Genomic DNA, 26,458 nt, shown 5'->3' on the forward strand with positions numbered 1-26,458 from the left:
TCCATTTTCTCTCATCTCTCTTCTGCGGGCTCAATTGGACCATACAGCTCTACGGATCGCGGGCTATCCGCTGATAGCCCCAACTTTCGTCGTCGGCATTTCTATCAGTGTTTAGCTAGATTGGATGTTATTCCAATCGGGCATACGCAGTTGGATAAGCCCTCTACGTGTCTCTCCGTTGAAATGAGCTTGAATTGCAGGAGCTCTCTGAAATCCTAGCGGAGACCTTCCTGCCACGGTGCTTTCTTTACGAACTACCTTGGGGATAGGAAGAATGTCCCAGGCCCAGACCTCACCAGCTCCGAGCAGGAACAGAGAAGATAGCCATGTTCTCACGGGCGCGAAGACGCCGCAGTTGGATGCCACGGATATCCTGGATGTCATGTTCTTTGGTGAATAGAACCACCGTTGCCGATGTTGGTTCTTCGCTTCCAGTTAGCCATGCAAGGGAGTTGTGATTGAAATAAGTTGTCCCGATACGTCCGCCATTTAGGCAGAACTCCGTAGAGACTAACGGCAATAGAGCAGATGTAGGCTGTTCAACGAAGCCGGGACGGAGGAAATAAATCATACGATAGATCGGATCAGGCTGTGGTCACTCAAGGCGCGCCCGATCTGTCTCGGTTCCTATATCATCGACCTATTCTGTGTATCTATCTATTCACCATTTGACAACCCGCGGCAACTGGGCGCTGCAGATTCCATCTGCAATATTGCATCTCTTTACTATATTTAAAACCTTGATATATGATGTATGGTCTTTAAGGCTGCTTCGCATTCGCAACCACCATACTCGGTGCACACAGGCGCACCCGCCCTCTTTGCATATATGCCATCAAGAATCTCACAAAGTGACTGGCGCTGTGGAGCGGAGAAGGGCAATGCATGGCATTCCATGGTTGCTTGCCAAGGCAACCTTCGGCCCCCTAGAGGCGCGGACGGGCGTCTGACTCTCGTGCGAGGAGGTCCTATTTTCGGGCTCCTCACCAGTCAGCAGCAACAGGCAGTGTCAGGCAATTCGAGCTTTTTGAGATCGGGCCCGGCAATGGGGCCTTTTCATCCTTTACAGAGCACGGGCGCACGGTTGAATAGGGGAAAAGGCATTTAAAAGGCGTCGGTCTGATTGCAGCGTTCATCGCAACTTTGGAATATCCCGAGGCGCGCGCCCGCACACACATCTGTGGAACTTCATACGACACAACACCACGGACTGGCTGATCAACCAAACGTAGGTGCAGCTGGATGGGATCGCGATAGGGAGGCCCGTTGGAAAACCATCAAGCACGGCAAGGCCGAGAAGGAACTACGAATACTATTGGCACTGGAGGGCGGGAGAGAGACTTGGATTTCATCAGGCTTTTCGATCTTTTGGATGGTCGTCTGTGGGACTCCAAACGGCAGAATCATCATTTCTACGTGCTGAGCCCGGCGGAAATTACCTATCATCAGCCTTGTGCACTTGTTGGATATCCCTCCGGGCTCGCTGTGGTTGGTATCACAGCTATCTGAAGAAGATGCCATCAACACCAGTCAACACGATAGAGGACATCCTCGCAACAGCGACCATCGACCCGGCCTTCTCCGCTGCGCTGGGATCGAGCAATCTCTTGCCTGGATCAAACTACACCCTCGCGGACATCAAGCAAGGCACAGTGGCGGGCCTCGCCCCATTGCAAACACGACTCTCCGAGTCGCAGCCGCCCCAAATTACCGAGACAGAACACTGCATCAAACTCCGCGACGACTGGGCCTCCCGCATCATCGTGTGCCATCTGACCTCCGACCTCCAAGGCACTGCGCCACCGCGACCGCTCATCCTCCTGCTGCATGGCGGGGGCCATACCATCGGCTACCCTGAAATGCAGCTGCGCCTAGCTAGGGAACTCGTGCTGGCGCACTCGGCCGTGGTGATCTGCTCGTCGTACCGTCTGGCGCCGGAGTTCCCGTTCCCCTTCTCTATCTGCGATTCCTGGGAGGTGCTCGAGTTCTGCGCCAGCGAGAACAGGAAGTCCAACTCGGCCATCTTGCCCCGGTGCACCGACGCGCGCGTGGGATTCCTCGTCGGCGGCGAGAGCGCAGGCGCAAACCTCGCGGCCTCGCTGGCCCACCTGGCCAGGGACCACAACTTGAATCCTCCGCTGACGGGACAGATCCTGGTGGCGGGTACCTACATCTCTCCGGAGCGCGTACCTGAAAGGTACAAGGACAGGTATTTGAGTCGAGAACAAAACGCCGACGCCCCGATCCTGGACCGACATCTCATCAAACTCTTCACCGACGCCTTCCAACCGGATCCGACTTCGAAGCTGTGCTACCCATTCGATCAGAACGATCCGCGCGACGAAGTCGAAGGCGCAGGTACGAGATCCGTCAAACACGGGCACTTAGGCGTCGCGCCTGCGTATTTCCAAGTTTGCGGCTTGGACCCGTCCAGGGACGACGGGTTGATCTATGAGAAGGTGTTGAGGGAGGAGTGTGACGTGCCGACCAGGTTGGATCTGTATAATGGGTTGGCACATTGTTGGTGGGCGATGTTTCCGGACCTGGAGATGTCGCAAAGGAGGACAAAAGACACCGTGAACGGAGTGGGATGGCTATTGAGTCTGAAGAAGAACGGATGATGTCTTAACGGGGGGTGATTGCATGGTCGACAAGCGACACACTCGCATTCCTAGCCTGAGGGGAACCCAGAGAGCTCGCGTCCCGTCATGAGACTGGTGATGATACCTATGTATCTGCGTGTGATTCTGGAAAAATCACCCCTCGTGTGGGAAAGCGAGGCAGGCGGATTATGGCAGCCAAATATCTCCTGCTCGTCAATCAAGAATCATTTCACTTCCTTCCATTCGCTCGCGCGCGCGTGCGTCAGCACTCGAACATCTTGGCCGTACTGACGTTCGCGCGGCTCCATTTCTTGCTCTGGCTGATGCGGCTCCAGAACCGCATCGGCCAGTAAACGTGGTACAACCACCACCAGGGCAGCGGATCCCAGAGTGCGTACGTGCCGTCGTTCCATGTCAGCAGGTGGTCGAAGAAGGCCATGTAACCCTGACAAAGATCTGGGATCGACGCGTCGTCGGATAGCGTGAGGAAAGACAATGTCGGAAGGATGACCAGGGTGACGAGATCGTGTCCGATCCAGTAGTAGGACTTGCCGTGCGTCACGGGTCGTGTGATCCGAGGAGCGTCGTCGGCCAGGCGACTGCTATGCTGGCTTTCGAGGACCGATAGATAGGCGTCCACCAGCGCCGGTGTCCCCTCGAATAGCGCCACCGCAGTGTGTGCCCGCGGGTTGCACTCGATGGGGTAAAGAACGATGCTGTTTCCGGGATCCGACGACGGCGGCTCCTCTTCCTCGTCCTGCGCCATGAAGTCGAAAGACAGATGGCCTGTAAAGTCTGGTCCGCCGCTCGTAGCACATGTCTCGGTGAACGCCAGCATCGCCCGACTCAGGGCTGACTCGGCAGGGAGCGCCTGGTAATGCATGAGCAATTCGGCGGAGGGACAGGCCACGAACGCCTTCACCCGGCCTCCCACGACCAGTGAGTGCGTGCAGTATTCTTTGCCCACGATGAACTCCTGCAGTATCCATGGCGTCTCCGCTGAGATCTGGAGCCGTGCAATGTGCGCTGACGTTTCGCAGTCCGAGTCTTTGGGCAGCAGCGTCAGATCGCCGCGGGCTGAGTCGTCGACCCCGATCGTCTTCATGATGTACTTTCGGCCAGGCGGTGCGCTGCCCAGGATCCTCTCAACGGCCACACGGCTTGTGATTTCGTGCGTTTCAGGGACCGCGAGACCCATGGTCTTGGTATGTTGTACGAACGAATGCTTCTCGTGCAGAGTCTGCGTTGTTTTGACGTCGAATTGAATGGCCTTGCACCTGGTCCTTGCTTCGACAACTTCTTTCGCCATTCCGTCCTCGACCGCCGAGGAGACCCCAGAGCAACTGACCCAGAGCTCGATCTTCTCCTTGGTCACGATATCTAGCAGGTTTTGGATATACGGAGCGGACCCGGATTTCAGGTCGGGCTTTTGAAGACGGTAGAACCTCCTCAGAGACGTTGATACTCTCCCACAGACCAACGAACCGTTGGGCTCAAAGTCGGCTCCGATAACGTCGTGGCCAGCCTCATAGAAGAGTCGTGCTAACACCAATCCCTTGGTCATACCGACTCCAGTGACCAGGACTCTCCGCCTTCTAAATCCGGTCTGGCGATATGCCGCTTTTCGATTCGACTTTACCTTGGTTGGAAGGGCTTTGCTCATGAGAAGAGAGACGAGCAGAACGAAAGTATCTAGGGGAAGGAAGGCAAGGCTCAAAATCAAGAGGGAGGCATTTTGCATCTTGTGAGCAAGCAGCGAGGAGCTTGCCTGGAGCATTTTGACTTCGGGCTCGAGGCTTTGGGAAAAATAAAATTCTGACAATTCGAGTAGACTGAAGAGGATGGAGAAAAACGAAAGCTTTCCCTTGTTTTGACGTTGGAGAGTTGCTTGCAAGGAACAGGTTGGCCAACAATATAGACGTCACGCAAGTAACTAGACCAAGTGGAGACAATACCTAGGCATGGAAATGATGGCATTACGTCCGCAAGGCGGGAGAGCATGATGGAAGTGCTCTCCTTGCGTGCTCTCCTTGCTGGGCACGCTGCACCCTTACCTGCAATGAAAGAAATGATCATGGGCAATAACTGTACTCGCCCTGATGAGGACAGCTAGACCAGGAAGAGAAAAATAGAGGAAAGCCACGAGGGCGGAAATTTTACAGGCCTTTTCAAAAGACACAGATGTCCGTCAAGGGTCGTCATTCTAGAAGCACATTACCAGCCTCGCCGGTTGCCTACGTTTGCTTCATAGTGGACCAGCCTGCTCAGGCCCCATATATCTCAACAACTCAATCACTGTGGAAGGAGGGAAGAAGCACTAGTGCCTTGCACCCAAGAAATGGATTGAAATGTCTGTTCTATATGGCTTCATGCCGGCGCGTAGCTGCCTGCTTCTGCAACTCCAATGCATCTCGTAATTTCGACTCCGTCCTGGTAGATTCTGTAAGGATGAGAAAACAATTAATCTCAGTGTGGTCACTTACTGGCACTCCTGACGGTTCGAAGCTGTGAACGAGACGACTTTCATAGATCAGCAGTGGATTTCCCACCCTCGTCTCGTCCAGCTTAGCCTCGCCCTCTCTTTGAAGGTATTGATTGGCTGTCCGATTGGCAAAACGAGTGTCCACGCCGTTGACGGTTTGTGCTGCCTTGGTCACCTGCTTCTTCTGCTTGACACTGCTCCGAACGTATTCTAGATAAGGAGGATTCCCGGGCTTGATCACATTGTCTGCGGCCAAGACAGAGCCCGGTGCAATCAGTTTCAGCTCCTCGCAGAGCTTCAGGTCGGTGGTGTATGCAGGCTTGTAATGATCCAGAAACATTAGGTCGATGTGCTGCAGAGTTCCTGTCGCATGCAACTCCTTGATAGAGGCATCACTTGGTCCCTCAATGACCTGTACGATGTCGCTCAAGCCGGCAAGGTCAACCAGGGAGGAGATGACAGTTACAAAGTCGGGGTGTCGTTCAAGGCTGAAGTACCTTTTGCCTCCAGCCTTGCGAAGAGCATTCCCGAACAAAATGCACGAGTACCCAACATAACCGCCGAGCTCGACCATAACCTGTGGTTTAAATCCGGCTATGAGATCCGTGATGATTCGGCCTTTGTCTTCTCCCACATTCATCAGGTATTTCTGCGTGCGAGCGAACTCATCGATAGCGGCCAGCACTTTATGCGGCGAGCCTCGAATATCCTCAAGATCCTGCTTGTTGTAAATGAATTGTAACAGTTCCATCTCACGGCCATCATCGAACTGGGACAGGTTAGTGAGTTTGACTAGAGAGCTTGTGGTTGGCTATACAAATATCTCCTCCTGTTCCTTATATTTCTTCCGAGGGTCGAACTTAGCCATTATTTCTTGAGGATGGGAGCCTAGACCATGAAAGAAAAAAAGCGAGAAGATTATGGGAAAGGAGTGGATATCTGCTCCCTCAAAATGCGGCAGAAATGTAATACCACAGACACAAGGTCACATCTCACCGAGACCTTGCTGCGCGGTCATTAAGATGATTTTGTTCATTCCAGTGACGGAAATTGATTCAACGGATGTGGTTCAAACAGGGAACCCAGAGCGCCTAGATCTGACGTGGAGTAGCAAGCAAGACGCGAGATGAGTTTCGAAAAGACCGAAATGAATCACCATGTTTCGACATGATGCCGCCGACGCAGTGGGCTGGTGGGAATAGGAAGTCATGGTCGAAGCCAGCACAAATGTCCAATGTAATGATGATTCGTTGATGTTGGTGCCGCCAATGAAGCCGGAGACGCTAGACTTTATTTGGTCTAGCTCTCCGCAGCCCGATCTGGCGAGCTGGCCAATGCCTCTTGGCGTTCTAGCACAAAACATCCCCTTTTCTTTGGCGGTCAAGAACGGTCTTGTTGTGGAGCGCCATCAATCGTCATCAACCGCTGAATATGGGCGGTCTTATGCGGAAGAAGCTGGTAAATCGCCGTTTACTCCGAACCGACATCTTACGCCGCCCTTTGCCCCATTGCGGTCACCGCAGATTGGGCCGGATCTTGAATCCTTGAGAATCAGATCCAGGGGGTGGATCTATTAGATCGAGACGCTAGGATCTGCTCTCTTTCGATATCTGTGTGGAAGGATTTAGCATTCAAGTAAGGTATTGGCTCAGGGAGACACCGCATTCAGCCCGTTCGACATGCGCGGATGATGCTGTCAGGTTCCAGACCAAGTTACCTCATCGACTTTTCACGACTACATCATGACTCCAACTGGTCGAATCTAAAATGGTGCCAAGTTGGCTTTTGATGCCTCTGAAATGTTGGGGCAAGAGTCAATCTCTTCGCAAATCTGGTTTCTGGCGTCGGTTGAGGACCCACATGCGGACGGATATTGCAGAGCTCTTGAATCCTGCTGGAGAATGTACCCCTTTTCTCTACTCCACAGCCTGGTCTGTCCAGCCGGATGACTCGCCGTTTGTTTCTTCGGAGACACCTGGCGACCAGAAACCTACTTTTCCAGGACGAATTTGTTGACTGCCATGCTCACGGAGCTGTTGATAAATCAGGACCGAATTCCCTGACTTCAGTCTTTTAATCTTCTCGACCTTTGCTCCTCCATCTCCTTTGCCTCGACACTTCTCATAATTCAAGAATTTTGCGGTATCTCGCAATGTCTGACCTCAAAGCCTCAGTTGCGGAAACGGCAACTGGATTCCACATCGAGGGCTATGAGAAGATTGAATACGACTTTACCTTCATTGACGGAGTTTTTGATCTCAAACGACGTGACCTGGCCGACTGCTATACACGGTGGAGTCGTTGCCTGGCCGTCATGGACTACAATATCTTCAACATCTATGGCGAGCAAATGCAGAAATACTTCGATCATTACAACATTGATCTGGACGTCCACAAGACCATGATTGGAGAGAAAGCTAAATCCATTGACACCTTCCTGAGCATCGTCGATTCCATGAGCAAATTCGGAATTTACAGAAAGGTAAGGATGGATTGGTAAAATTTGCAGTAATGCCGCTGACACGTCTTCCTAGGAGCCTTTACTTGTTATCGGCGGTGGACTCGTCACTGATGTTGCTGGGTAAAAGTCACCACCTACCCGGCATTACTTCAAGGCACTCTGGCCCATCTATCTATTTAGTGATTGCATAGAAGGACATGTTGCTGATATCACGATCGACAGTTTCGCCTGTGCTGCCTACCGCGGGAACACGAACTACATTCGCATTCCTACAACTGTCATTGGCCTGATTGACGCGTCGGTCTCCATCAAGGTCGCTGTCAACTATGGCAACTACAAGAACCGCCTCGGCGCCTACCACGCTCCAATTCATACGTTTCTCGACTTCACATTTCTCCGTACTCTGCCGAAAGCTCAAATCCGCAATGGTTTTGCTGAGCTGATCAAGATCTCCACGTGCGCTCATTTGCCGACCTTCGAGTTACTCGACAAATACTGCGAGCAGTTGATCAACTCTGGCTTCGGTCGGTGTGATGGTGCGTCTGAAGAAGTGCGAAAGGCTGCAGATGCCATCAACAGGGCGGGCATCCACGAAATGCTAAAGCTTGAGACGCCCAACCTCCATGAGATCGGGCTTGATCGAGTCATTGCATATGGTCACACGTAAGTTTGACCTCCCTGCCGTGTAACTTGCTCTTACCTGTCCAAGATGGTCGCCTTTGCATGAACTTGTCCCAGATGTGCCCCTTCGCCATGGACATGCGATCTCAATCGATATGGCGTACTCCGCGACGTTGGCCAATATGCGTGGTATACTCAACGACAAAGATCACCAGCGAATATTGCGTCTCTTCTCGCGAGCAGGGCTATCCATGGATCACCACCAATTCGATGAAGACATCCTCGACAGAGGTACCAAGGCGATCTTGAGGACTCGAGATGGAAAGCTTCGAGCTGCAGTGCCCGGTCCGCTCGGATCGTGTATTTTTCTGAACGACGTCTCTATGGAGGAGATGTATGCCGCTCTCAAGCAACATAAAGCTCTGATGAAGAACTATCCTCGCAACGGAGAAGGTATCGAAGCATTCGTTGACGTAAGTGACACCGGCTACACGGTGAATAACAAGCCAGTCGAGAGCAATAGCTTGTCAAATGGCCCGAGCTCATTGAATGTGCTCAATGATGATACCTACAACAATGTCATCCAAGCCAATGATCACAAAAATGCCAACGGTGGAATGGTCAAGAGTGTTTCGATCGCAACGAAACACGCGTCGGGTCTTGAAAGAGTTCCCAGCCCTATTGTTGGCAGCACAGGTAATACCTCCGATGGTTTGAATGGTGATTTCGCCAATGGGGGCCCTGATAGTGTTTCCAATGAGTTGAATGGCTACAGCAAGGAAGTTGAAGTGCGGGCGTGATCGAAGAGATAGGTTGATTAATGCTCTCACGGTAGCACAGTTGAGCATGCTCCAATCTATCACGATATCATTTCCCGGTTTTAAGTCAATCACATGTGCCATAGCTCGAAAGCTCAATTTCACTGACTGCCGCCCACTTGGAATCCGCCCCTGGGAGTATTGTCCTCCAGATTGAGTCCCTTTGTTGGTGTCTACCTATCTGCACAGCGTTTGTTACGAGGAGGGTATGCTGCCACGATTGACATTGGTGTTACGCTTCGGTGCGACAATCTCAACTCCAACCCTGATCTGAAGCAATTGTCTCTGGCCGTGCATTCCATTCGCCACTAGTTTTGAAGCCTGGTTTTATCTGGAGGATTGGGCCGAATTGTGGTCTCGACGTGGCATCGGCTCATTCGGTGCCGTCTAGCACAGAGCCCGAGGATTGCAATGTTCTTGCATGACTTTTGGAGACGACCTCAATGGTGGCTTACGGACACGGGCGCGCGAACCGTCGTCCAAGCTCACCGTGATACAAAAAGCCTCACATCAAAAGAGAAAATCAGGCGCTAGCAAAATATCACCGTCGCTCATTTCCGTTACTTCATTAGAGGATCGTCTCATTCGAAATAACAAGTATAGTCTACCCCTATCACGCCACGCTCTGAGCAAAGAGCACGCTCATACCCAACGCTAGCAGGCCGATAACCTAACATCAATTCGGGAGAATGCCCGTCTAGCTTCCTACGGTGAAGTGACGAAAATCCTTCTGACATGGAGGTCAGCGTCCGGTAATTGAGACTTGGGCAGGGCACTTGCATCTGGAATGTTCGTTGGCGTAGTAATGATGAATTTCCCGAGCCTGCACTGTTTCCAACAATGAGTCCCTGGAATTCTGTAGAGAGGACCCCAATGACAGAATACTGTACCTGAACTTTCCAAGTCCCCCGCGCAAAGTTCTTTTCCATATATGCTCTCAGCGCAACCGGGTCGATGTATTTATCGCTGACAATCTGTTCGGGCGAGGATGAAGAGCCACCGCCGCCGCTGTTCGAGTGCTGGCTGCTTGCCACCGAGGACGTCGTGCTTCGCCTTTGTAGAGACATTACGCAAATTCTAATTAATGCTTGTTCCAATAGAGCAACGTAGGGTACTAGTTGTCAACTCTTGAAAGATTTGGCGGCGCGTGTCTTCCGTGTTAGCCGAACGGATTTGAAGGAGATGCTCCGGAGCAGCGAAAGTGTGTACTATCCGCTCTTAGCATGTGGGCAGGTGGGCACAATGGATAAGAGGATCATCTGCCGTGTTACAGTATCGGCGCCCAAAGGCGCACCATAGTGGCAGGTGCCTCATCTGTCTTGCAACGGTTCGTTGGGCACTCTTGAGTCTTACGGTAGCATTCGACAAACTCTTTGTTTCACAAGGAAGTTGAGCAAATTATATACGGCTCTTGTCTGGGTTCTTTCCATGCATGAATGAGCCTTATACACGGGCGGATGGTACATCTCTGGACCTGAATCTCCACAATCCGGCCTGGTGTATCCCCCACTGTTGTCGGTCGAAAGGAATATCAGGCTCTGAGAACAAACAACTGCGCTTTACCAAAGAAACGAGACTATGTTCAAATCGAACTCCCTCATCCAAGCAGGTTTGAGTCAGACTGTGGAGGCTCGTGGCGGTCAATGTCGGACAACATACGCCTGAGGTTGGAGCTACAAGCGGGCATGACGATGATTGTCCTCCATCGACCTCTGGTTTTCCATCGGACTCCGCCCACCCGTCGAGGGCTGCAGATCGAAGTTCTGGCACTTTTCTGGAGAATGAAATCGCACACTGAAAGTGACGCGCCGCCGCAGGCAGCCATCAACCGTCTCACAAATGCCACATTGTTCACCGTCTAAATATGGAAATATCCTCCTGACGAAATTAGACCAGCCAACAACCAACACGTGGATTCGACCAATCTCACCCAACTGAGTTGTCGAACTTTAGAACTCGTGTATTGAATCTGATATTTGTCGAGGACCCTGGTCACTTTGACCGAGCCGGGATCATTCGTCGTGGACAAGTAGTCTTCAAGCTTCGCTTTGTGAATATACTTGCTAGGTATCACTTGTTGGACTGTGACCGTTCTGTTGTTTCCAGCCATTTCTGTATTGACGGCGGCGACCAAGAGCCTGCGCGCTGGCGAGGGGCTCAAAACAAGGCTGAAATCGTAGATTAGAAGTGTGAAAAGGGGGGAGCTAAGTACTGGGGAAAGAAGAAGCCGGCAAGGAGGGGCACGGGCTTTTATTTTGCAGCAGCTGAACGACGTCTGTGTGTGCCAATTCGAGGCATCCTCTTGTTCAGCAGTACTACCTCGGAGCACTGTAATTTAGTTGTTTGAGAGGGGGGAAGGCGGCCAAATGGAGGCAGATTCGCAGGCCCTGGGTTGTCAATCTGGAAACAGGAACAAGCAGCCAATAACATCCCGAAGCAACGCGAACTGTCGTCGTTACCCTGCCAGAACCGCTCTGATCGCAGTCGTTATCTAGCCAATAGCAATTGAATATATATATATATATATATATACATATATATCAAGCTTTGGTGATGTGAGCTTTCCGCCTGCTTTGATAGAGCCCTCGACGTCCGAGCTTGCTAACGACGTCCGACAAAATTGTTCAACCGCTACATATCGACAACAGCGGTTTCCTGTCCGCCAACACAACTATGGCATCATCAAAGTTCCTCCAAGACATGATATGGAATAGTCCAGCTATGGTCTCAAATGAATACCTCAGGGAGCGGCTCAATGTGTGCTTGGCCGGGGAAGACGATCCGTCCTTCGTTGAACTCCTGGTCGACGAACACGAGACCAGCCGCTCCAGGGGGGAGCCTGTTCCAGAATACATTTCATTTCAACTGGACTCACTTGATACCCGCTACAGCAAGGCAATACTTCTGCCGCTGGCAACCTATTACAACGTGAAGGAGTTCAGGTATCAGATGACGGTGTGTAGCTCTCCATCTCTGCTGTAATTTCCCACTGCTCACACCAGGCTCAGCAACAGATGAAAGCTCTGAAACTCATGTTTGTGACTCCCATCTTTTGCAACCATTTGCTAATCAAGATAGCTTCATTCGACAGCGCAATTCTTTCAGTGAGCTCAGCATTAATAGAGAGTTCGTGGATTGTTTGCTGCACATTTGCGACATATCCTTGAGGTTCCTTGACTTTGTCGTATACTTCGGTCCGAAGAGTGGAGAGACGAGCTTGACACCTCCACGGATCTGGACATCACCGACCTTTCGGTAGGTTTCATCCTGTACAGACTGGAGCTGATGTTGATCAACAAGAATGCACCTACATTATACGATTTCCAGAGCTCAATCACCGCTCTGAGTCTAGTCCCTGGTCCATGAGACAGTTCTTGCCTTATCATCAGATTCCGACGGATTCCGCCACGGCATGTATTATATTTGCTGGCATCGGTAAAGGCGCAGAAAGGTTGCTCGGTCATTACATCTCCTGCTGTGGAAGAAACGAGGTCTTCGATCCAGTGGAAGTCCATCTTGTCCTGCTGAGCAGTGTTACAGCCACCTGGCGGCCGTACATGGGATATCTCGACAAGGAAGTGAGCACTCAAGTGAGTACTAGTCATCCATGAGAAAACAAGTCAGTGACGACGAGTAGGCCGACCGTGCGATATTGACCGACCTTAACGGTGATGGGGTTGAAATGACGCAACTGGAGGAGCGACAGTACTTGAAACAGCTTGAAGATGCTCTTGACGAGGCAGCAGCGATTCTTGAACATACGACAGATACGGCTGATACAGTGCACAAGAGCTTCATGCCCGCCTGGCCGAATATCACACGAAATATTCCATTCGAGATACTTGATCATGGCTTCCAAGAAGTCATCCAAGGGCTTAGACACTACGGCACACAGACGGAAACTCTACGAAACAAGGTCAAAAGCGCTTCTGACTTGGTAACATATTTTTCCTGGTACTTTCGACGTGGTCCGTTGCTAACATCCTAGGTTTCCAATATTTTGGATCTCGGTAACAGTAATACGTTAAAAGTATTGGCAGTAGAATCGGCTCGAGAGACGGCTGTTATGCACCATCTCACCAAGAAGGCCACTCAGGACGCGGCAGCAGTCAAAGTCCTGACAATACTCACAATAATATACCTCCCGGCTACAGTCATATCGGTGAGCAATACTCGCAGACCGACAAACTCTGTTGACAAGTTGGTAGAATTTCTTTTCCACTTCTTTCGTCAATAATGTAATGACACGGGACGGCAACTTCTCGCTAGTTGTCGCTAGTAACTGGTGGATTTTTATAGCTGGTGCACTCCCTCTGACTGTCATCACCATCTATGCTTGGTGGTTCTACGTTCAAAGGGAGATCCATGGGCAATATCCGACATGGTGGCGATATGTGCAACGCAAATACCACTTATTGCTAGGAACACAATTCAGCGGGCGGCGCCAGAAACGACATGAGGCTGACGGAGAGATGCGCCAGCTTTGAAAAGACGGGTTGAGACCAAGTGTGGTCGAAGCCTCAGACCAGCCTCTCAAGCCTTAACATGTAAGGAGGGAGGGAGGGTGGGCGTTGACGTGCATGAACGTTTCCCTTGTCCTAGACCTGTCACCTCCGACCCTTGATGAGCTACTGCACGCTAACGCAAGAGCCCTCTTTAGTCACATCGCATCGTAGGTGTTCTCGTGGTTCATCGCCTCGTCGTCTCTTCGCCTCGTCGCCTTGTCGCCTCGAGCAGTCCTCAGAGCAGCGTCCGAATGGGCCTGAGCCAACACATCCCCAATCCTGGGCGGGATTCTTGCCCATCATGCTGTCTTTTGTGCAGCCTGACTCTCCATCTACCTCTCTCTCCAAAGAAAATGCGCTCTTTAGCACCGCCTGACAGCAGCCGTCCAACGATTCCTCCCAAGCCGCAACGCATATCTAGCCTGATGCCCCTCCCGCAGGCAGCACGGCAACTACCTTTCATTACGCTATACTGTGCGTCGAGCGGGCTAGCAGGAGTAAAAAGCTCTTTCGTGAGAACGCGACTTATCTGTCAGCCTGACTGAGGCAAGAGGGACGCAAGAATTGACTCGACGGCTACCTTTGTTCTGCTGAAGCAGATACTAGTGCTTATGCCCGCATTGGTCGCGAAGTCACAGCGCTTCACTCAACCTTTCAAAACCATTACCTACCGAGAGACGCCAGAGTGCATATAACTACCTCCAGGGGCGGGGGCGCTCCAGGGTTATGAGTTACAACCCACCGACACAGCCATCAGGCAGTCAAACACCCCTTTCGGTCAACATCCAATATGCTTCTAGCCGATCACTTGCACCTCCTTCACCAATATCCCCACACCACCTCTCCCCCCACCAGCCTCGTTCTCGCTCGCGGAGTCTTACAAATCGAATTCGTGCTCCGCCATCACAGATAACGGAGGACAAGTGGTTGAGAAGTATCTTACCGACTGCCAAAGAAACTGAGTGCCATCTTCGCATTGATGTGGACGGCCCGGACGGGAGTGCATGGAAAGGACAGAGAGTCCAATTTTCCAAATGGGCGTGGGATCGCAACGAGCCTTATGAGTGCCTCCATAAACAGATTATGGAAACGCTGCAGGCCTACAAAGAAGAGCTCTGGCACAATCCCGAGAACTACGGTCTTAGCGTCTATCGAAGACACGGATCTTGCCACATTATGAGACTTCAGCATGAAGGGTCACATTCCGTGATCGAGGACTATGATGCGGACTATCTTGGCCATAAGGCGATTCAGAACATCTGTGGCTTCATCCACAAGCATCCCTACGAGCCCATCCGACTAGAAATCCGTTTGCATTTTTCAAACATTCGAATGTTGCCTGGGTCTGTGTACTGTGAATGGGAGAGGATTGTGATTGGAGAGATCGATGCAAAGCTAGCTGAAAGCCCTTTCCCCGGTCGAGATTTTCTGCCCCGTGTCCACCGCGATCAACTGACCTCCAAAAAGTTGATATTTGAAATCACAAAAGAGAGGCTGAATCGAAGATGCTCGCAGGCAGATCCGGCAAATATATGTGATGAGATTGTCAGCAAACGAGCCTCAACTCTATTCATAGCGTGCATCTACCACAAGCTAGACATCGATATCATTTTACACTTGGTCCAGGATCACGGTTACAACGATGGCAATCTCCCACCATCCACCGCAGTGGCCGGACAATGAAACTCAACAAACAAATGCGACAAATGCGGCAAGAACATCAAGAAATTGCGCCAAAAACTTACTGCGTTCTTTGCCAGGAACATCGAACATGATGGGAAACGACATGTTTTGGAGTTCGACGAGGTGATGCCATTGCTAAACATACCAGATGAAAATGACGAAACTGGTCAAAGCACGCAAACGGTGCTTGGCCATGGCTCGTTCGGGATGGTTAAAGCAGTCTCCATCGACTCTTCTCATCATTATCTGACGGGCGTAGGTAATATCCCCGGGCTCACTGCAATCTACTGACTCGGTTCAGGACCCCGATCGCACTTATGCCCTGAAGATTTTCCACACAACAGGTAACCAGGCTGAAGACTTCAAGAGAGAAATCTGTATGCTGGAAAGGATATTCCACGAAGGGCATCCGCATCTTGTAACACACATTACAGGTCGGACTCAAAATCAGGAGCATTATATTCTTTATCCCAGAGCCATACGGAATCTCCGGTCACATATGAATGGGCACGATCCTCCAGCGCACAACAGTGTCAACGTTGCTTGGCTCTTGCGACAATTCCACGGGTTAGCCAGTGCCCTCCGAAGCATTCATGAGATGAAAGAAGAAACGCCAACAAATCCAAGCCAGGCGAGCTCCTCGACAATAGCGGTAGAAAGCCAGAACCATTTTGTGTTCGGCTATCATCACGACATCAAGCCAGAGAATATCCTTTTATTTGAACATGTGAAAGAGAGAAATCCGATGTTCAAATTGAGCGACTTTGGTGCCCGGCGATTCCACTCAATGCCCAAGAACAATTTTGACAAGAGAATCCAACAAGGTTCAGCCCTGTGTGGCACTCTCGCTTACTTCTGCCCCGAATATGAACAACCGAAGAGCCGTAAATTCGACATCTGGGCCTTAGCCTGTGTGTACTTTGAAATGATGATGTGGTTTTGCCTGCCAGAGCGTCTTGAGGAGTTCCATGTGAAACGGGTCGAACAATCGCGCCAACGTTCAGAATGGGAAGATGACTGTTATTGGCGACTCGTACCCGGTACTAAAATTGCAGAGCTGCGTCCCGTGGTGGACGAGTTCTTCCGCCATCTGCAAATGCAGATTGTAAATGATCCAGAGGACATCGAGGGGCTTTTGTCCAAAGTGTTGGATCAAATCAAAGCGGGCTTCACAATCAATCCCGCCAAGAGACCTACAATTGAGGAGCTTTGCAGCGAGTTCGACAATCTCCGTGTAGAGGCGGAATTGCTGGTCTACCAGACCGAGCGCGACTTGCGATCACAACCTTCTACCCGAGGCAACAGCCCAAGCAGCAGCAAGGGCTCAGACTTGGACGAGTCTACTCGATTCTCGCCAACTCAACGGCATCACACTTTTCCAGAAGACCAAACATCGTCTTCGTATGACCGGTGACTCCCACCGGCCACCGCCACAGGGATAGGGAGCTTGCTGTAGCAGTCAGATTCGCCAGAGCTTTGGATAACCGACACCCAAACGTTAGTTGCGTCGGCCTCGCTGAAAAAGAGCGTGTGAAGTTATTGTAACAAGGCAAAGTGGCTGTGCTGGGCTGGTAGAGGAGTAGCAGGGAGGAGATTTGGCTGGTCGCATGTCAAACCAAAATGGACGAGGAGAGCAGCACAGTTTAATTACAGTGCTGGCAGTGTGCCATTCTTTACAGTTTGAACAGAGGATCATCATTCCATAGTTTTTTGGCGCCGTCTACCTATTTCCTGAGTGTTTTATCGGTCCTTTCCTACCATGCCGCCGCCGTGCTAGGCTCTCGCTGCCCTAGCCACTGCCTCTCTGGGGGTGGTGTTGGTGGTGTTACCCTGTCAGCGCCGACTAGAAACGCGTTCTCGATTCCCGACCTGCTGGACAGGCCTCTGTGCGTTGTTGCACGTGCATGCCAAACCCTGAAGTGCTCTGTTACATTATGACCTATTTATCCTGACAAAAGCAGGCCTGGGAGGTGCAATCGGCCCATGCGTGCACTTGGTGGAGCATGACACGTTCTCCAGAAAGTTATGGAGGCCTGACTAGCCTGCTCAATTGGCGGACGATTGCAATGTACAAAGTAATGAATTAAAAGGTTTTGTGGCGTTTCGTATCCATCCAAGGGAAGACGTCAGGGAAAGACACCAAGGCAGGATACCGGGGCAGGACACCAGGGCAAGACATCAGGGCAAGAGGCCAGGAGGCATTAATGCTGTATTGAAATTCCCGGGGTTCAGAACAGGCAAAGGCACGGAGAGAGAACAGGCTCCAAATAGCGCGAAAACACGCAGGACTCGCGAGCATCCTGCAGCCTCGTCAGTAGAAACATGTGGTGCGCACCTACCTACGGGCAATACGGGGTAGGCAGCGTCACCAGCTTCATTTCTTAGATCGTATGCGAGAATCTGCTTCTATCGGAGTTGGTGGCATCGATTCTAGATCTATTCGGTATTTAACAGTCAACCTACTAGCCCCAATGTAAGTTAGGTTAACGCATACCGCTAGCCCATCTAGCTTAGGAGGACTAGTGAGCCGTACCCGAATGCCAATACACTATCCAACTTCTGCCTCGGTGGATCCGTAATAAGAACTCCTACACCTGATCAATGCGTTCTTGGCACCCATTAGAAGCATCTTATGTCACAGACAGACCTTCTCTTCCATCCCAATCAATCAATCAACTTATGGCCTCAGATTCGTTCAACACCTGTACAGATTGATGGCCAGGCGCCTTTTGTTGAAGCAAAGGCCCCGGGTGGGTCGGTGCGGCGGCGGGGAGTGTCACGTGGCTCTGCCACACGAACGCACTAGCCCATTCCAGGACTAGCCCTGGCACCCCCTCTCTTTCCTTTAGTTAGTCTCGAGTCCTTCCGACTCTCTACTTTACACTTAGACAGAGACTTCATACAGAAAAGGCTTGACCACCAACCTGGACAGGGTCATTATGACCTTTCCGCCCGTTCGCTAGCCTGAGTTGTGATAGGGAGGGAATGGTTACAGCCTTGCAGGGACAAGCATGTCATGATGTCAGTGACGAGCCGCGCAACGGATGAAAAGTAAAAACATAGCATCATGACTAGCTACGTTTACGCCTCGATCGACCTTGATTGCTGGTTGTCCACAATGCCGGGCTTTGAGCAGTCTCTGCTGTGTGGATCATGGGTTCTCGTCCTTCGTCTCACGCGGATGCGTCGCAGTTCTTGCTCTCGATCTATACGCCTGCTCCTCCCATTTGAAAAATGACGGTCAACTATTTCACCTGTACGTTAGGTCAGGCTGTGAGCCGCCACCAGCAGCAGGACAAGTCCTATGGAACGGTTGCCGGGTTTCTCGATTTCAAGGCACGAACTGCTCCGGACGTCCCCGTCCTCGGCTTGTACGAGGTCACGCAAAGGCCCTCACAGTTATGGAAACCGCATATGTTGACTTTTAAGGACATTCAGAGAGGCGTTACCCTTGTCGCTGGGGCATTGCAGAACGAATTTGATATAGAGCAGCGACAGATGGTAGCGCTTCTCTGCCCAAGCTCCGCAAGTCTCCTATTTACGTGGCTTGGTTTGGTTTGGTTGGGCCACCCGGTCCTTCTTGTGGCGCCTCAATGCTCTGCCTCTGCAGTTGCCCAACTGTGCAAATCTTGCGAAGCCGAGTTGATGCTCTACGAGGGAGCTTACCGGGATCTTGCGGCAGAAGCTTCGCAGGAGGCATCACGATTGGGGAACGCGTGCCTCACAACACAACCTGTGCCCTTTGCGGGAGAAAATATCTTCGAAGTGATCAAGCGGACGCCCGATGGCTCTTTTGCACCACCACCAGTCGATGTCCGAGAGTCAGATGTGGCATATCTTCATCACACCTCGGGCACGTCGAGCGGTGCTCCGAAACCCATTCCTCAAACGCACAGGGCAGCGATCGGGGTCCTCCCGATCCTCAACGGCGCAGGGCGCGCAACTTTCACAACAACACCGCTCTACCACGGTGGCGTTGCTGATTTATTCCGTGCTTGGACGAGCAACGCCTTGATATGGTTGTTTCCTGGCAAAGACCTTCCGATCACTGCTACAAATGTTGGCAAGTGTCTTGAAGTTGCTGCAGCCTCTGCTTCTAGCGGAACGCACCCGGAGGTAAGATATTTCTCCTCGGTACCGTACGTCCTACAGATGGTGGCAGATGACGAGGATGGCCGGAGGCATCTTCAAAGAATGGACATCGTCGGCGTTGGAGGCGCAGCTTTACCTGCTGAAGTCGGAGACAGCCTCGTCAGGGACAATGTGAATCTGGTATCACGATTCGGCAGTGCTGAATGTGGATTTCTCTTGTCTTCTCATCGGGACTACGCAAACGACAAGGAATGGCAGTATCTCAGAGCCGCATCTGGCAGAGAGCTTCTCCAGTTCGAGCCAAGAGACGACGGCCTTTCAGAACTCATAATTCAATCGGGATGGCCTCATATGGTAAGTACTAAACTCCAAATCCCTCCCATGCGGCAGAGGAATTTAACTAATAGCGGGCAGGCCAAATGCAACCGACGTGACGGCTCCTTTGCCACAGCCGACCTGTTCGCGCCGCACCCGACAATCATCAACGCATGGCGGTACCACTCGCGAGCCGACTCGCAACTGACGCTCATCACGGGCAAGAAATTCGACCCGGCACCCCTAGAAGATGCCATTCGGGCATCAGCCTCGTCTGTCGTCCAGGACGTTCTGATCTTCGGAAACGGCAGACCCTATCCTGGAGCTTTACTGTTTCCTCTCGACGTGGTCCAGATGAGCGATGAAGATCTCCTCCGTCATGTCGCGCCTGTGGTCGACGACTTGAACCGCAAGAGCCAGAGCCACGCGCGGATATCGAAAAACATGCTCATCCCCGTGGGCCATCTCGATAGGAGGCTTGAGAAGAGCAGCAAAGGCACGATCTTGAGGAATAAGGCTGAAGAAAGGTTTGCCGAGAAAATTGCCGCTGCATATGAAGATGTCCATCCGGACGGGACCGCTCCTCCTTCTTCTTCAAATGTCCCCGACGATGAAGTGCCTGCGAGAATCCGCGATATTGTCCAAAGGATCGTTGGCGAATGCCAGAGAGGCCTCGACAACGACCCCGAGGCTCTGACAGAACATACGGACCTGTTTGCATATGGAGTTGACTCGGTCGCGTGCATCCAAATCCGACATGCGCTGTCTCGACTCCTGCCTAGAGGTTCAGCCTTGCCGCTGACCGTGGTTGAAGACACAGGAACCATCGCGGGACTTAGCGACTTTGTTCTACATACACGGTCGGGGAAGGCGGGTTCCGAAATGGGGGGAAGCCAGCGAGGTGAACACGACCAACATCGGCTCATGCTCGATATGGTCGACGAGTACGGTGTCTTCGACAAGCCGCGGTCCCACCCGTCCTCTACAGCCTCGGGTTGCACCCGAACCGCGACATATTGCTCACCGCTCCATCGCCCACTAGGTCACTTGGGCATACACGCCCTTCTCACGGGCCCGACAGGCTCTCTAGGCGCACACATCCTGCACCAGCTCCTGTCCAGCCCCTACATCTCGAAGATCCATCTCCTCGTCCGCGGCGCCACATACGCAGCCTCACGCGAAAGTGTCTTGAAAGCTCTGACTTCGCGCGGTCTTCCTGTGCCAGTGTGCTTCGAATCCAAAACACAGATTCACAGCTGCAGACTTTCGGATACCAAGCTCGGATTGTCCGAGAAGGCATATGAGCAGTTGGCAGAGGAGGTGGATGTGATAATCCATCTAGCGTGGAGCGTGAACTTCCTCTTGCCCCTGCGAGCTTTTGCGGCGACTCACCTCGCCGGCACAAGAAATCTGATCAACCTCGCTCTAGCCTCGTCAGAAGGGAAAGCGGCGCCGAGATTCATATTCTGCTCGAGCGTGGCGGCCGTCTCAACATCCTCTTCGAGGTCTCCTCCGGCAATAATACCCGAAATAGTCCTCTCCGATCCGGCTGTCGCAGGCTCGACGGGCTACGCTCGTTCGAAATGGGTCGCTGAACAGATCTGCCAACGTGCCGCTCAGCAAATACCGCGGTTGAGGGACCGCATCTCCATCGCTCGGGTAGGGCAGCTGTCCGGGGCAAGTGACACGGGAGTGTGGAGCCATAGCGAAGCGTACCCTCTGATGCTGAGTAGCCTCAAGGTGACGGGGTGTCTGCCAGATCTGGACGGCGCGAAGAGGGACAGGGACGAGAGAGGAGGGGAGGTACTGGATTGGTTACCGGTTGATGTCGCCGCAAGTGCGTTTGTGCAGGATATCGTGCATCAGAGTGACCTCCCAGCATCGCTTCAAGCACAAGAAAGCGTCAAGGACGTCGCGACGGACGCAGAGAGAGACGATGCGCGGGCCGGAGACGGACTCCCGGTCCACCATATCCTCAATCCATGCACCAGGACTACCTGGTCCGACCTGCTAGCCTGGCTCTTGCGGCAGCAAGCCTTTGAAACCGTCCCCGCCGCCGAATGGCTCTCGCGCCTCTCATCCTTACAGGAGAGCAACGACGCGGAAAAGCACAACCATCCCGCCCTGAGGCTGCTGGGGTTTTGGGAGAAGGCGTACGGTGCCTTGACACCGCCATTGAGAGCTCCGGAGGGAGGAGCAGTAAAGTCCCGGGGGGCAAGGCCAGAAGAAAAGGAGGCAAAAGTTGAAGAAGAAGCCCGACGACCCGCAATACCGCGATACGAAATGGCAAAGACGTACGAGCGGATGCCCCTGCTGAGGGACTTGGAAAGAGTGGTGAACGCGGAGTACGTTTCGAGGCTGTGGCGATGGATCACGCACAATGTCTAACTGGCCTTCCTTAGGGAGACCATCCCTTCCTCCATGGTGAGCATGGAGGCTTGAGCATGACACAACAAACAGATATCACACCCGCCTTGATCACAGACCTTCGTACTGTCATTGAAAATGAGGCAAAATAGATCAGCAATTAATCCTGGGCGCATCTAACTATCATCATCGCTTTTCTTCTGTCCTATAAACATTTCATGATGCCATGAAGCATAATCTCGTCTCTACGTTTATTGTGTACACTCCAGCAGTTCAGCCTCGCAAACTCATACGTGCTGCTGCCTAGTCCTCCATACGAGTTGGCCATAGCCTTTGAGCGACGATCCCTTCTTGCGGTTCTGCAACAACTCACAGCTCGCCATGCTTCCTCTGCCCCTGGCTGTCACAATGCTGGCTGATCGGTTGCCGACGTCGTAATGGACGACAAAACGCTATCGATGTAGACCACTTGACGCTGGCGTGACGTTTGCTACCTCTGTGCATGCTACCAAAACATCCCAGCCACATTGAGGATATTGTTCCTGCGCTTCCTTCGGGTTGTAGCCGGCGGCTGATTTGTTGGAAGTGGCCTGGTAGGATGTGGAGTAAAAGATGCATAGCTCTTAGGCATCATCACAACTCAGGCATGAAGAATTTTGGATGCCCTCTCCACGGATCTACCGGATAAACATCCCCTCGGCTCTTCCCCAGAAGTTGCGCGCCTTGTTGACATGGTCCAGCCCGAGCATCTCATCTCCGTCTTGGATCAGATCGACGATGATATCGTCGTCTTCGATGTATCTCGGTTTTGCATAAAGCGTCCTCGAGATAAGCGCAAACTTGATTTGCTGCAACAATTTGCCTTTGATCCCTGTTCTCTTACTGATTCTTTCTTTGGTCTCTTTGAGGGGTTCGCCTGGTTTGAGCATAAACTTGAATGGGACACCGTGGGGTTTGTTGGCTTCTTTGTCGAAGTGGTAGCAGTAGATGAATCGGTCATCCTCGGAGGCGTTCAGTTCTTCGTCTGGGATCTTCTCGGCATATAACGTGGTAAACTCATTAACTCCAACCACGTTGAAATCCTCGATGAGTTCCTTGTGGATTTTGCCGCCATGTACTTCGAGGACCCGTAGACTGCGAGCTGTCTGTTCGTCCAGGTTGAGCTTCTTGACAATGCCGGCGATCAAATCTCCAATGATGCCGTTTTTGGCGACGAGTATTTCTAATGGTTCCTGCCCTTTGTTAGGATCATGATTCACACTCAACGGTTAGAACTCTACCTCTTTACTGATGCCGTCACTTAGCCAGATCACTTTCATTATCTTTTTGGTCTCGTAGTCAGCGAGACTTGTTTCCAAAACCTCGTAATACAATGCGTCGCCGCGATGAGTGGCATATCCACCGTAGGAGGAAAACTGTGACTGTAGGATTTGTTGGAGGTTATGGTTCATCCCGCGTTTAATCCACATTTTGATCTTGTTGTTGGTAGCGCTGATAGTGGCGAACCGAATATGAGTAGGGTCAACCTTGAGGTGCTCGCCCACCTTAGCGGAAAGTTGATCATAGGTCATCTTCTTGCTGAGGCTAAGCACGAAGGCTTCTCCTTCAGTGCCGGGTTTCGGATAAAAGCTGACCGGTATTCGGTTCAACAGGTAATCATAGTATTGCCGAGCATCGGTATATGTTGCAGTAGACAGATCAAGATCGGGGAGATTTTGTTGAAAGCAGATGATGTCGCCGTCTTGAATTTCGGATTGTTGGAAGGTTTGTTTCGGCTTCATAGCCTCGATCATTGAGAATTTGATCTCTTCAAACAGCAGAATTGGCGTAGTTGGATCCCAATGCATGATTCGATTGATTTGAGGCGCGATTTCTTGCACTTTGTCCAGTTTCTTGACATAGACATGGCCAACGCCAGTTAAAGTTTGAGCCTTGACGTCGAAATATTTGAGGAAAACCAGGATTGGGACGTTGCCGCCCACGGCTTGTGTGAGGTCTGGCCATTGGATTTTGCCGTCGTCCCCTTTCGTTCCATTTTCAGCCCACAGATAGAACGGCCTGCCTCTTGACCCGTACTTGTTCATTGCTTCTTCCATGGTTATTTCGACATCACGAATGGGTTGATCGGGGCGATTTGTTTTATTTTGTCGACCCACCATGACCCAAAACCGAACTTGATCAGACTCCAATCCAAGCTCCCCGGCGATGGTAGCGGCAAACTCGCTGATTTTGGTTGTGCGCAGGACCCGGTGGACCTGGGCACTGGCCGGATCTGATTGCTCAAGCTCATAACTCGTCAAGTCGAACCCGTGATGGGCCTGGAAACTCTTCTCCGTAATCACGCCAACATTCATATAGAGGTGAGCCTCCTCGCGCTCTTTCTTCTTTCTGGCAAGTTCCGCTTGCTCCTCGGCAATTCTGGTTTCGATGTGTGCAGGGATATCAGACTCGCTCACACTAAGGAGGACGTCGTCAAGTCTGCTCTTCCGAATATATACCAACATATACGCATTCATGGATCGTTTAGTGGAGTAGCCTCGCATGTACGGTTGCCGTTGTCCGAGGCCACCGTTGGCAACGTTGGCGTACTCTCCTCCAAAGTTTTCTTCCAGTACTTCTTTCATGGTTGATCGTGTGACTCGGTCGTCGTCGAATTTGTAGAAGTGACCATCTTTGGTGGGCTTCAGAAAAGCGTAATAGTGGCCTGCATTGAAATCGCCGCTGTGGACTAGCACGCCGTGTAATTGGTATATCCACGGTTCGGTTGAAGCAACTTTAGCTTCCTCTGATAGATAGAGAGACGCATCAAATTCTTCGGGAAACTCGTGCCTGTCGTTGACCTTCATCATCGCATCACGGTTGATGTCATATTCGAATCTCTTCAGCTGCAGGTGCAGAACAGGTGGAAAGGATTCGAAGATGACGCCCTTGCGGGCATCTTGCAGCTTGTAAGGTTCACCAGCGTCGTACTTGTTTTCGCCCTCCAGCGTCTCGACTTGGATATAGTCCATGAAGCTCTCATGCAGGTTTTTGTTGCCCCTGACATTGAGTTGGATGTCCCAGAATTCCTCTATCCTCGAAGACTCAAAGTCGACGTTTATGCACGAAATGTAAGTCTTGGTCTTTCCGACGAAAAGTTCTGGCAGAGTTCGTTCTGCAGGGGTGCCCTTCATCTTCTTCTCCAAGACCTCCATCAATATTCGCGACAGTTCTTGAACGTCTTGCTGCTCGAAAATTTGCCGAGTGTCCCAGCCAAACGATGCAGTTAACTCGTTCGTCGAGACTGCAAATCTGTCTTTTTGCAGCCTATAGAACAACCGCTGAAGTGTCCAAGCACTGTTACTCCGGTTCGCTTCCTGCTCGGTGGGGATCTGGTAGACGGCTTTGCGGAACAAGTTCGTAAAATAAAGGGATTGGAGAAGGGAGTTCAAATAGCAGGTTGCACCTTGATTCTTTAAGCCGACCATACCCGTCTCCTTCTTTGAGTCGTACCCTTCAAAATTGTGCCATAGGACACCAGTAGGGTCTTTGATGATGCGGACATAGGCCGTCAGTTTAGCTTCGTCGTTCTCCACCAAGTGACGCGACCCATCTTCCCAGGGTTGATGAAAGGCCTTCCTGAGTTCCACAAACCTTGTAAAGCCCCAGTCGCCTTCTTTTGCGTTGAACCGGTGAGTGGCGGTATGGGTTCGGTACAGGGTTGGATCGTTCGGATTCCATAGGACGAGGGCAAACTGAACGCAGGCGTACCAGTCCGGCGGTGGGTCGCCCTCGAACCCGTGTTCTAGGTAGAAGGAGGCACAGTCGACCTGGTTCCCGTATGGGAAGAAGAGCACTCTCCAGGGGTGGCCGCCACATTCAAATACTGGCCCATGCTCTCGCCGGGAAAGCGTCCGCCATTTTTCTATGTGCCAAGTATGATATGCTTCGGCTTCCACTTCGACATCGGGTAGGTCGACAAGGACATGGCGTTTCATCGTCTCGACTGCGATATTGGTCAGTTGCGGGCAAGCGGAGAGAGGGAGGAAGGGCAAGCTGTCGGGAGAACATACAGTCATCAGCCCGGGGAAGAGCTTCTGCAGGTTCCTCTGAAGCATCGTCGGGAGAGATGTTGACAACCTCGTTTTCCTGTTGGTGGTACTGGTCGTAGCCATCAATCAGCATGTCGGGCCCTGCCAACTGCAAGTCATCAAGCCGCGCGGCGAGGTCAGTATCCATGGCTGGTGAAAGATATACTGGTGCGGAAAGGAGGGCAGCGTCAACCTACGTTGTCCATGTTGAGGAGAATCTAGAGACAAGGGTGGTTTTAAAGTGAGTGGAAGAGCAGGCGAGGACGGGAGGCGGCAGCTCTTTCCTCAGGTTTCCGCAGTCAACGCTGCAAAATGGCGAGATGTGTGTCGGTGATGCAGGCAGGCTCGTCAGCAAAACAAGGGCAACCTTGCCACCAGCACGTGAACCTGGAATCTAGATAGAGCGGCAGGGCCGATGGACGGCTGTGTGCTAGAAGAATC

The 26,458-nt window shown here is 51.9% G+C and overlaps 11 protein-coding genes across 11 annotated transcripts; 6 read left to right on the forward strand and 5 right to left on the reverse strand.

Annotated features, from left to right (window-relative positions):
* Positions 1–1,514: 1,514 nt before the first annotated feature.
* A1O5_01009 (uncharacterized protein) lies at positions 1,515–2,621 on the forward strand (the record flags this gene model as incomplete). The annotated part of the gene is made up of 1 exon (XM_007741628.1): positions 1,515–2,621. The coding sequence occupies one exon, from the start codon at positions 1,515–1,517 to the stop codon at positions 2,619–2,621; it is 1,107 nt and encodes a 368-aa protein (XP_007739818.1).
* Positions 2,622–2,865: 244 nt separating this feature from the next.
* Positions 2,866–4,380, reverse strand: A1O5_01010 (uncharacterized protein; the record flags this gene model as incomplete). Its single annotated transcript, XM_007741629.1, has 1 exon — positions 2,866–4,380. One exon carries the CDS (start codon positions 4,378–4,380, stop codon positions 2,866–2,868), a length of 1,515 nt encoding a protein of 504 aa, XP_007739819.1.
* A 590-nt stretch (positions 4,381–4,970) lies between these two features.
* Positions 4,971–5,953, reverse strand: A1O5_01011 (catechol O-methyltransferase; the record flags this gene model as incomplete). The annotated part of the gene is made up of 3 exons (XM_007741630.1): positions 4,971–5,033; positions 5,087–5,854; positions 5,903–5,953. 3 exons carry the CDS (start codon positions 5,951–5,953, stop codon positions 4,971–4,973), a joined length of 882 nt encoding a protein of 293 aa, XP_007739820.1.
* Positions 5,954–7,237: 1,284 nt separating this feature from the next.
* A1O5_01012 (3-dehydroquinate synthase) lies at positions 7,238–8,967 on the forward strand (the record flags this gene model as incomplete). Its single annotated transcript, XM_007741631.1, has 4 exons — positions 7,238–7,567; positions 7,620–7,666; positions 7,769–8,209; positions 8,256–8,967. 4 exons carry the CDS (start codon positions 7,238–7,240, stop codon positions 8,965–8,967), a joined length of 1,530 nt encoding a protein of 509 aa, XP_007739821.1.
* A 723-nt stretch (positions 8,968–9,690) lies between these two features.
* A1O5_01013 (uncharacterized protein) lies at positions 9,691–10,052 on the reverse strand (the record flags this gene model as incomplete). Its single annotated transcript, XM_007741632.1, has 2 exons — positions 9,691–9,813; positions 9,876–10,052. The coding sequence occupies 2 exons, from the start codon at positions 10,050–10,052 to the stop codon at positions 9,691–9,693; spliced, it is 300 nt and encodes a 99-aa protein (XP_007739822.1).
* An 845-nt stretch (positions 10,053–10,897) lies between these two features.
* Positions 10,898–11,083, reverse strand: A1O5_01014 (uncharacterized protein; the record flags this gene model as incomplete). The annotated part of the gene is made up of 1 exon (XM_007741633.1): positions 10,898–11,083. A coding segment is annotated over one exon (186 nt), but the record flags the coding sequence as incomplete, so codon positions are not given.
* A 1,264-nt stretch (positions 11,084–12,347) lies between these two features.
* A1O5_01015 (uncharacterized protein) lies at positions 12,348–12,973 on the forward strand (the record flags this gene model as incomplete). The annotated part of the gene is made up of 2 exons (XM_007741634.1): positions 12,348–12,575; positions 12,623–12,973. 2 exons carry the CDS (start codon positions 12,348–12,350, stop codon positions 12,971–12,973), a joined length of 579 nt encoding a protein of 192 aa, XP_007739824.1.
* Positions 12,974–14,573: 1,600 nt separating this feature from the next.
* Positions 14,574–15,173, forward strand: A1O5_01016 (uncharacterized protein; the record flags this gene model as incomplete). Its single annotated transcript, XM_007741635.1, has 1 exon — positions 14,574–15,173. One exon carries the CDS (start codon positions 14,574–14,576, stop codon positions 15,171–15,173), a length of 600 nt encoding a protein of 199 aa, XP_007739825.1.
* A 207-nt stretch (positions 15,174–15,380) lies between these two features.
* A1O5_01017 (serine/threonine protein kinase) lies at positions 15,381–16,587 on the forward strand (the record flags this gene model as incomplete). Its single annotated transcript, XM_007741636.1, has 2 exons — positions 15,381–15,428; positions 15,475–16,587. The coding sequence occupies 2 exons, from the start codon at positions 15,381–15,383 to the stop codon at positions 16,585–16,587; spliced, it is 1,161 nt and encodes a 386-aa protein (XP_007739826.1).
* A 1,820-nt stretch (positions 16,588–18,407) lies between these two features.
* Positions 18,408–21,968, forward strand: A1O5_01018 (uncharacterized protein; the record flags this gene model as incomplete). The annotated part of the gene is made up of 2 exons (XM_007741637.1): positions 18,408–19,619; positions 19,680–21,968. 2 exons carry the CDS (start codon positions 18,408–18,410, stop codon positions 21,966–21,968), a joined length of 3,501 nt encoding a protein of 1,166 aa, XP_007739827.1.
* A 656-nt stretch (positions 21,969–22,624) lies between these two features.
* On the reverse strand, positions 22,625–26,165 carry A1O5_01019 (ubiquitin thiolesterase; the record flags this gene model as incomplete). Its single annotated transcript, XM_007741638.1, has 3 exons — positions 22,625–23,179; positions 23,228–25,932; positions 26,000–26,165. 3 exons carry the CDS (start codon positions 26,163–26,165, stop codon positions 22,625–22,627), a joined length of 3,426 nt encoding a protein of 1,141 aa, XP_007739828.1.
* Between the last annotated feature and the right edge of the window lie 293 nt (positions 26,166–26,458).

The sequence above is a fragment of the Cladophialophora psammophila genome, assembly GCF_000585535.1.
Source record: "Cladophialophora psammophila CBS 110553 chromosome Unknown aczJe-supercont1.1, whole genome shotgun sequence".
In the NCBI taxonomy this organism is placed as follows: domain Eukaryota; kingdom Fungi; phylum Ascomycota; class Eurotiomycetes; order Chaetothyriales; family Herpotrichiellaceae; genus Cladophialophora; species Cladophialophora psammophila.